Source organism: Phalaenopsis equestris, unplaced genomic scaffold (genome assembly GCF_001263595.1).
Source record: "Phalaenopsis equestris unplaced genomic scaffold, ASM126359v1 Scaffold000088, whole genome shotgun sequence".
Lineage (NCBI taxonomy): Eukaryota > Viridiplantae > Streptophyta > Magnoliopsida > Asparagales > Orchidaceae > Phalaenopsis > Phalaenopsis equestris.
In genome coordinates this window covers 1,028,339-1,038,514 of record NW_018164530.1, presented here as the reverse complement: position 1 = coordinate 1,038,514, position 10,176 = coordinate 1,028,339, and the positions used below count along the sequence as shown (strand labels likewise).

The 10,176-nt window shown below is 37.5% G+C and overlaps 1 protein-coding gene across 1 annotated transcript in view; it reads right to left on the bottom strand.

Moving 5' to 3' along the window:
- LOC110019946 (F-box/LRR-repeat protein 3) overlaps window positions 1–6,747 on the bottom strand; it is a 15,486-nt gene extending 8,739 nt beyond the window's left edge. Inside the window, exons 1-2 of the mRNA XM_020717843.1 lie at window positions 5,828–6,747; window positions 5,543–5,668 (exon numbers count right to left, since the gene is read on the bottom strand). Coding sequence (XP_020573502.1) covers window positions 5,543–5,668; window positions 5,828–6,475 — 774 coding nt within the window. The 5' untranslated portion in view covers window positions 6,476–6,747. The remainder of the gene's footprint in view (window positions 1–5,542; window positions 5,669–5,827) is intronic.
- Between the last annotated feature and the right edge of the window lie 3,429 nt (window positions 6,748–10,176).

Below are 10,176 nucleotides of genomic sequence, written 5' to 3'. Positions count from 1 at the left end.
CGTGTAGGCTCTCATTTTTGAGCTCTCTCCATTTGTTTAGTTCTTGCTCCTTGAAGTTGAGGCAAATAGTACTCCCTAAGTATGTGTGTCATTCCCTACTGGAAGTACGGATTCAGTCCCATGTGACAAGATTCAACAACAACAAAGCCTTAATCCCACTACGTAGGATCGGCTACATGAATCATTTTTCGTCATTGCGTCCTATTTAGTGTCGTCATATTTTCATTTGGTTCTAATAAATTAAGATCATTTTTTATACAATAAGCACAAGTCTTCCTAAGTCTGCCTCTGCCTTTATTAATATAAGTTGAATCTAAAACAACTACTCTCCTAATCAGATCATGAGATGGTCAATGTTTAATGTGACCAAACCATCTAAGACAACCCTCTCTAATTTTGTCGGTCACTGGAGCTACAGCAACCCTATCACGAAGATATTCATTTCGCATTTTGTCTCTAAGTGTAGAGCCACTCATCCACCTAATCAATTTCATCTCGGCAATACTTAACTTAGAGTTATGCTTCTCTTTTAAAGGCCAACATTCAGCGCCATAGAGCATTGCAGGTCTCACCACCATCTTATAAAATTTTCCTTTTAGTCTAAGCGTTACTTTTCTATCGCACAAAAGGCCTGAAGCATTCCTCCACTTCAACCAACCAACTTGAATTCTACTATAAACATCCTCATCTATAACACCATCACTTTGAACAATAAACCTGAGATGTCTAAATCGTTCACACCTTCTAATAGTTTGATCACCCAAAGTTACACTTCTTTCACTAGAGCTACTACTACTACTAAAATTACATTTCATGTATTCAGTTTTAATTCTACTCAAATGAAGGCCTCTAGACTCCAATGTAGACCTCCATAATTCAAGTTTTTCCTCGGCATTTTCTCCACTTATCCAAGAGAAGGATATCATCAGCAAAAAGTATACACCAAGGTACATCCTCCTGTAAATGTCCAATAAGACCATCCATAACTAAAGCAAACTAAAGCACCATCCATAACTAAAGCAAAAAGATATGGGCTTAAAGCTGGTCCTTGATGTAATCCAACAGAAATAGGAAAATAATTGGTCAATCTTCCTTCAGTTCGAAGACATATCTTTAATCGCTTGAATATAAGTCATATCAAAACTTTTCTTCTCAAGAACTCTGCAAAGGATATCTCTTGGAATCTTATCGTAAGCTTTTTCTAAATCAATAAAAATCAAATGTAGATCCTCCTTATTATCTCTGAACTTCTCAATCAAACCTCTCAATAAATGTATAGCTTCTATAGTACGAAGGGCAAGAATTAAGCCGTCTCCTTTTGCTCCTTTTATATTCCTTCTTAACAAGCTGAGAATTAATTTGTTGTATGCCTCCACTTGACCATTCGTCGTCAAATGATGCATGGAAGTGTATTTGAGTTGTATTCCTTGTTGGCTGCATAAATTCATAACCTTCTTATTGACAAACTAAGTGTCATTGTTTGGTTATGATTATAAGGACTGGTTCATATCGATATATAATGTCAATCCATATGAAATTGTGGACTGCTTCAGAGGTGATTTTTGCAAGTGACTTGGCTTCAATCTATTTGAAAAAGTGGCCGATTATTACAATAGGAAATGAACTAAGCAGATCCATCCCTCACACCACAAAAGACCATGGACTTGTAATTGATTGAAGCTCATGAGAAGGTTGTAATTATATGGGAGCAAACCTTTGGCACTGTTCCCATCATTGCGCGAACTCTGAGTCTTTCCTCAAGGTTAGCCAATAGTATCGTTGTAGCAGGATTCAATTGCAATGATTTTCCTCCTGAATGGCTTCTACATTCTCCTGCGTGAATTTGTTGGAGGATGGCTATTGTTTCATCCTCGTAACACATCTTAATAAAATAATAATTACTAACTTTCTAAATAATTCATCTCCGATAATGTAGTATTGGGCCGCTTTTGATCTAAACTTTCGAGGATTTGTTACTCCTGATGGAACTTGAACTATGGCCAAATATGCTTTCATAAGGTCGATACAACTTGCAATAAACTTTGGCTCGGTGTTTAGCACTTTGGGCTCCTCAATAACGGGCTACTCTAGAATTGTATGTCATTTGAATCCTTGATATACACTTTTATGGAGCAGATAGGCAAAATAAAATTCTTCCCTCAAAATATGTTTGATTCGAAAATATTCAAGATTTTTAAATCAGTTTTAACCTTTAATAAGTATTTTTTTATATCGTCCTGTATCTCGAATACTCCATTTACTTGATTGACTGCTAATTGTAAATTCAACTTAACAAGAAGGTACTTTAATTCAATTACTAATGAAAGACGTTGTCCGGTGATCAGTGCTTCAAACACATTTGATTATGCATGGCATCGAAATTGAGTATGATTGAATGAAGAGCCTATCTGTGATGTTGGTGTCATCTTGGATGAGCCCTTCTAAGAAATCTGCTAGGAAGCGACAACTAAGTGGGCTTGATTGCCTTTCCTGGGAATATAAGAAATGTTGAACTCGCTCGGTTCTACCAGCCACTTTAATAACGTTCAAAAATGTTCGACTCGTGATAACACTGATTTCAGCGAATTATTGTAATTACATTCACAGTGCGTGCCTAAAAGTAGGGATGTAGTTTCCTTACTAAGATGATAACAGTCAATGCAAGTTTCTCCATTATCACATATCTCTTCATCAATTAAGGTGTTTTGGACTACTATCGAGGTTTTTGACAAAGTAACAAACTTAGCACTGTTGGTGTCAGATGTCGCAGCGGCAATACCACCAGAGAATTAACCCTCTATAAGTTTACCTTTCGACCGAGGAAACTTGAGCTTTTGCTACTTCGCAGCTAACTTTTCTGAGATCGCCTTCGCTCAGGCGGCTTCTACGGCATCAGAGATGAGCCACTGGTCCCGGGTCATCTGATCCTTCAAAACCTAATTGACACTTCCCTCCGCAGTGTCCTAGGGAACCGACAGTTTACACCATGCCAGCATCACTCTGAAGGCACACAATTCTTGTGGCATGGACTTGATTTTGTCCACTGATGTATCGATCGACTTGGTGTAAATCCCCTAGCAGCCAGCGTAAGAGTCAATCATAAACTATTTCTTCCAGTCCTCGACTTTGTTTTCAACTCCAAACAGCTTGAACTTCTTTCTGACAAACAACATGGCAAAGTCATCCTTGTCGACCTTAAAAGAATAGAAGTGGTTAAACAAATCGATCGACCAAGGAATTGATTCCCAACTGCAGAAAACCATTAAGGTCATTATGGCAACGATTGAATTTGGGATGACCTGCGTTGGAATACCCCATACTTGTTGAAGATGCTCCGCAACTGAGAGCAAAAAGGCAGTCGAAGCCCATATTTGAAAAAGTCCCGATAGAAAACCAAGTCTAGACCGAAGCTGGTTGTCGGGCGTTTCGACTACCAAGTGTCACGCAAGACAATGTTCTTGTCAAAGATGTACTTCTGCATTTCCTTGACATTCTCCACAGTCAGGATAAATGCGTCGATAGCAGGATATATTCCAAAAAGAGTGGGAGAATACTTTGAGGCCACCGGGAGAAAGCAGAGATATAAATTCAGGAGAAAAAAATCAAAGAGAAGGCACAAAAGACAACTCACAGCCTCAAGCCATATTTATAAGGTAGGCACAAAATAGAAACATCTCGAAACGATAAGTGTCACGCCAAATATTATTTCACAATAATTAAAAAATTATTTCATTATATATAAAATGATTGCATTTTTTTGAAGGAAATACTTATAAAAGGATATGTCGCCGCTTCATTCGAGGCATATCCCTGCTGAAGCATCCTTCAAAAGACCAACTCTCCGCCCAACCTAATTTGCTCCATTCGATTAATGTCTTGATGGAATTTGCTCAAAACGGTCAACTCACTCATGGGCGCTAACTCGGTTTGTACGTTGCTCAATGCATCTTGAAGTGCAGCAACCTCTGTATTGAGAGTAATGTCAAAGAATTATTAAAAGTTGTCGAAGTTAAAAAAAATTTACATACCCAAGTATATGTTCAAGTCAGAGAGAGATACCCAAGTATATGTTCAATTCAGAGAGAGATGCTCAAATATCTGTTCAATTCAGAGTGTTGGAAAATTCATCTATTCCTTAAGCTGGAAGACTCCATCCTTTTGGGGGGGGGGGGGGGGGGGGGGGGGGGGACAGTTTTGTTTTTTTCAACGGCTTACCGGTTTTTCTCAATAATCACTCTCATATTCATGTCAAAAGTCGGATCTTTCTGACGAGGGTCCAAATTGAACTTTTTCGACACATTACTAGGACCTTCCGAAGCAGTGACCTGGTTGACCGACTCAGGTTCGGGTGTCGATCGTTTCTTTTTCTTTATGACTTTTTTCTTCTTTTTAACTGCAGTGAAACAGCAGTCGAAAACCTTCTAAAACCAACAGACGTGCATCAACATACTTCTCACTCGAACCGTCGACCATAATGTCACTCGAACGATTTAAATAATGGTGAAAGAAATGAATAAAATGCAGGGTCTCAAATCTTATTATAGAATTCACTGAGCACAAAAAATAAGGAAGAATTGTTTATAAATTAATTTTTTTATTACTATCATTTATTGCTTATTAATTTTTTAGTTTTTATCGTGGTTGTCGTCATCAAGGAGCAGAAAAATCAGAAAATTAATATGCATGCACCAAAAATCCCAACGCGAATCTCAAAGGAGTCGAAAGGCTAGGAATAGAGACCTAGGGATCGATGTTTCGAGTCAAAAAGCGGATGTCAACAGACATACAGTTGATCGAACACTACAGGCCTATCGACCGACAGAACAAGCGACCGAATAATCGAAAGACTTTGATCGATTGAATGGATCCTTCTGAGGAAACAATCTAATGTACAAGATCGATCGACTTTGTCGGTCGAACCCAAAATACCGGGCGATTAACAGACATTATATATCTTTGCAATCTAATGTAATTGTCATTTGATGGGATTCAGTTATTTGGGCGATTATTATAATTATTTCCTCCTTTATGTAACTGCATTTTCAGACCCTATAAGTAGGAGATCACGACATGAATAAAGGGACTTTCGACTCTCTCACTATGCTGACTCTCTTTTCTCTCCTCCCAGCTCTAACTCTCGGGGCGTGTCTTCGAAGGATAATTTAGGAATCAACAAATACTAAAAGAAAAATAAAAAACTGTTTGGCAATGTTAAATTTGATTAAATTCTAAAAAAAATTTGGCATGTATTTTAGAGATTACAAATTTTAATAAGGAGAACTAACACGTAATGAAAAAAAATGTGAAATAAAACTCTTAAAACATACTTCCCCAAGGGTTTTTTGAATTTAAGAATTAAAGAAAAAATGAGGAAGTCTAGATTTTGGCAGCCTACTATAAGATAAATCTTGCAACCAATCAGCACCTAAAAATAGCATATTCTTAGCTAGGTGAAGCTCAAATCGGCAGATTATTGCCTAGGATTTTTTTTTTTTTTTTGGAAATATAAATAATAGTGAAGAGCTGATGCTTAAACTGGCACCTGTAATGAATTTCTACCATTGTTGAGAAAAGCTAAGCCTTCGTCATCAATGAACCGGCATCCTACAAGAGAAAGAGCTTCAAATTTCTCAAGGGAGGAGATCGCACGAAGAGAATTATTAGTCACCTGTAAGCAAATAAATAAAAAGTCCTGAGAAGCGAAACCATCAAAACTTATAACCTATAACAAACAATCAAAAATCGGCAGCTAAGTCAGACGTTTTTGCATAAATCTTTGTGAAAAAAACCATAACAAAAAAAATGCAAACCATAAAGTATTACGGACCTGGAGATAAGACAGATCGAGCACCCTCAAATTCCTGCACTTCTTGACAAGCAGATCGATACCGATATCGGAAATCTCCATACACCACTTAATCCCCAATCTCTCGAGCCTTCCGCACCCCACAGACACCATGGCAAGTCCGACATCTGTCACCCCGAGACACTTATCTATCCTCAAATCCCTAAGCCCGGCGGCCTTAGCAAGCGCTGCCGCCACCCTATCGCCAACCTCGCAGCAATGCGAGAGGTCGATTGCCTCGATTAAGGGACATGTTGTAACCAGAGCTTCGATTCCCTTCCACCCAACCCCACTCGCTCTGGCGAGCCCCACCCGGCGTAGCTTCTGCCAGTAGCTTCCGGAAGCGATCGCGGTGGCCAGGGAGTTATCATCAAGTGAATGGCAAACGGAGAGATCGAGGGATTCAATGGATGGATATCGGCGGCCGAGCAGAGAGGGAAGATACTTAAGGCGAAGCGGGCGGAGCGATCGGCGGTGAAGCGATTCGGCTAGGAGAAAGTGATCGCAGACAAGGCGGAACGATTTCCGGTCTCCAGCGTCGACGATATGGTCCAGGATCCGAACCAGAAGGTCCACGGACAGAATGGCCGTAATGGGTTTCGGCAAAGATGGAGGGTGGCTGCACTTCATAGATGAACCAACAACAAAGCCAGCGAAGATGGAATTAGGTTGGGATGAAAAGGAACGAAGGCACCGGGAGAAAGAGGTGAAATGGAAGCGGGGCGGCGTAGCTGGCTGGCCAGCTGAACAGAGAAAGCCAGCAGAAGGATCGCATGGCCGGAGCAGGGGTATCCTCTTCAATCTTCAGTCGATATCCAACATCTGATAGAGATGTAGGGTAAGAGGAGGGAGAGAATAGAGAGAGAGAGAGAGGGAGGGTTCAGATACCGCCTTCATCGGTGAAGCGACGGTTGATATTTGGGAACGGTGAATGTACCGCGGACGTACACTGCAGTTGCCGTACGGGATAAGTAACTTTAATAATTTTTTTTGGGTGTATAGTAATAAAATTTTATTGTAACAAAATACAATAATATCATAGGTCTATTTGGATGCTAATCGCTAATTTTAATATCATTAAAATTTAATTTCCAAAAAAATTCTAATTTAAATCTAATTTTCAAAACTATTTAAAAATTAAAAATTTAATTTGAAAAATATTTACTTAATTTATTTTCAAGTATATATTTTAAATTTATTAGGTTCATAGCGAGTTACATGTCCTCAATTCAGAACTCACGAGTGCAAATACTTGTAAGGAAGAGATTCATAATTTAGAAGACATGTGTGAACTTTTGTTTTTTCTTGATTAAATGATGTAGAATTAAACATGGGCGGAACCATCATCTTTTTTTAGGGGGGGCATACTACCTCTCTAGACCAAATATGAGAGGGGCTAGAGCTTATTTTGTCAGTTTTTCTCCCTTTGGTCGACTTCCTCCCTCTGATCTCTTCCCCCATAGGCTTTTTTTCTTGCTCTATGGTTTTTTCTTTGCCTCGATAGGAGTTCACGACGAGAACAGTCGGAAGGCCCTCCTCATCATCTCGTAATTGAGCACGGTACTTAAGGGTTCCTATTCCTCGTCATGAAGATGATCTTAAGACCGATCAACTAAGAGAAACATACACGAAAGAAAATGTGATGGTCAAGGTAACAATCACAATCTATTTACAGTGATCATAAGGGCAGAAATCCAAAAATGCAATCATTAAAAGTACTGACTATAAAAGAAATGAGTATATTTTTTCATTTAATTCTCTTATTTTTATCACAGATACAATTTTCATGAAGCAAGAAAATCAAGGAATTAAATTTGTACATCAAAAATATGTTAGCACAAACCTCGAGAAGATCAAAAGATTTGGACATGGGAAAGTACTACCATGGCGACCCATCGGCAAAGACAAAAAACTTATTAGCAGAAAATCTAATGCCTCACTTAACCAAGTGTTGGCACTTGCCTGACCAAGTATAACCCCCCTAAAATGAGGAATGAAGCTGATCCAACACAAGTCGTCTGAACCAAATATCAAGGTCAATCGAGCTGAGAGAATGCATCAACCCAACTCTCGCCCCAACTCGACTCAAGGAAAAAAAAACTCAGTATCGCCAGCATCTCATAAACACCTGCAATACTCTTCATCAAGAAACCTAGGATTTGTCATGACATACTCTAAGAGCATCCCCAAGGGCTCCCTATCGATGGGTGAACTGCCTTTCGGATTATCGTGACTCACATTTTGCATGATAGCCTAGTCTTGCTCTGTCGACATGAGTTCCTCATCTCGTGATTGATAGACAACAACCAGACTAGAGCAGCCGACAGACAGATTCAAGCTGACAAAGTTAAGTAAGGTCGTCCCAAAGACCATCAGAAGCCAACCAACATCATAATTTATCACAATCAGGCAAACGAGAACGAGTCTTGCCGAACCAGGGCCCTCTAATCTCAACCAACTTGGTAATATGTAGAGAGTCGCTGGTTTACACATATAAGATACCTAAAATATCCCGTTACACCCCTATTAAAGTAGGGGCAGACACATAATTACACATATTATATTCCTTATCCTATATAAATAAAGGGATCATTCCTTTATAAAAAGGTTAATCAAGAATATTTTTTAATTGTTAATTCAGGTGCACTATACCATATGTCTCTCCCTCTCTTTCTCTTCCGCCTTAAACTTTATTTTTTAAGTGCGACTCCTGGACAGATACGATTTCAACAACCGTGCTTTTGGGCGAGGATTTATAATTTGCAAGTTTTTAACAATTAAAAATAGCATGGAGCCAAACCTTGAAACATGGGTAGGAGGGGGAGGTGAAACAACTACTTATTTATATAAAATTTGGAGCTATTATTATAAAAAATAAAATGTATATAAATTCTAAGAGAACCCTCTAAACATAAAATCAATTAAATAATCACAGTAGCCTATTGCATGCATAATAAAAAAATAATTTTTTTTTTTACTCAAGATATATTTATGAAATTATATGCATAAAAGGAACTTTACTCTAAAGCATTCACATATTTAATATAATCAAAATATTAAAATGCATCGGCCTAAACTCTTATATGCAATAAAGAATTTGTATGTTTTTTTTTTTTTATGCTTATCTTATGTTCATAAAATTTTTTATTTGCAATAAAGAATTTATATGTTTTTTTAAAAAAAATATTAATTAAATTTAAGAGAAAATTATATATGAGTTTATTTATCTTGCACCTAAATTTTTATTTTTTATTAAAAGATGATAATAAATATTATATTTTTATATGATCTTTATAATTATAAGAGCTGTGGTGTGTTAAAATTTTTTTATGCAAATTTAAATAAAAATAAAAATAATTATACTAATTTCATTTATGAGATTGGTACGGGCCTGGGCCCACGAGCAATTTTGCGGGCCCCACACAGCAGCTGCCAGGACCATCCATGTAATACTACAAAATTTTTTACTGAATACACGTCTAAAATTTAGTACTTATAAGAAATTTTATAAATCATTATAATTTTATAAACACACCTGACGTGCCACATCAATAAGAGTTTATGATAAAAAATCATATCCGATAAAACTTTTCATTTGTTTAATCGGGAGGCAATTTAAACGATATTAAATAATTGCCCCGAGTGGTGTGTGTGTTTGGGGAGTTTATTTGGTACGGTGGCGTTATGAAAATGCACCTGAACTGTTTGAGTGAACTGCGTTTTGACAACTTATGAGTTTTGAAAACGCTGAAAGCACACTGCACCTATATAGTTGTGGTGACAGCTTTTTGAGCCTGTTTGGGGCAGCTGCAGCTTATTGAATAATATGTTGATAAGCTGATTAAAAATAATCTGCTGATAAGCTATGTGCGATGACTATTACAAACTTTTATTTTTTTGGAAAAGTCTGATCGTTGCCAATAAGTCGTCAGGTGTGGTGTGAAAACGTTGTTTTATGCGTTTTGAAAACGCATAAGCTGTCAAAACTCAGTTTACCAAAACAGGTCAGGTGCGTTTTCAAAACGCAACTGCACCAAATAAGCTGCTCCAAACGGACCCTCTGGCAACGGTTTGACTTTTTCATGAATATGAAAATTTCTAATAGTCGCTCCACCTAGCTTATTAACAAATTATTTTTAATTAGTCTATCAACAGACTATTCAATAAGTTGCAGTAGCCCCAAACAGACCATAATTAAAATTTATGAATCTCCTTGGCCATACCCCATTTCATCTATTTTAATCTTACCCAAATTGTAAACATTACACCTTAAATATTTACAAAATTAGAAAATTATAATATATATATATATATATATATATTCAACACCA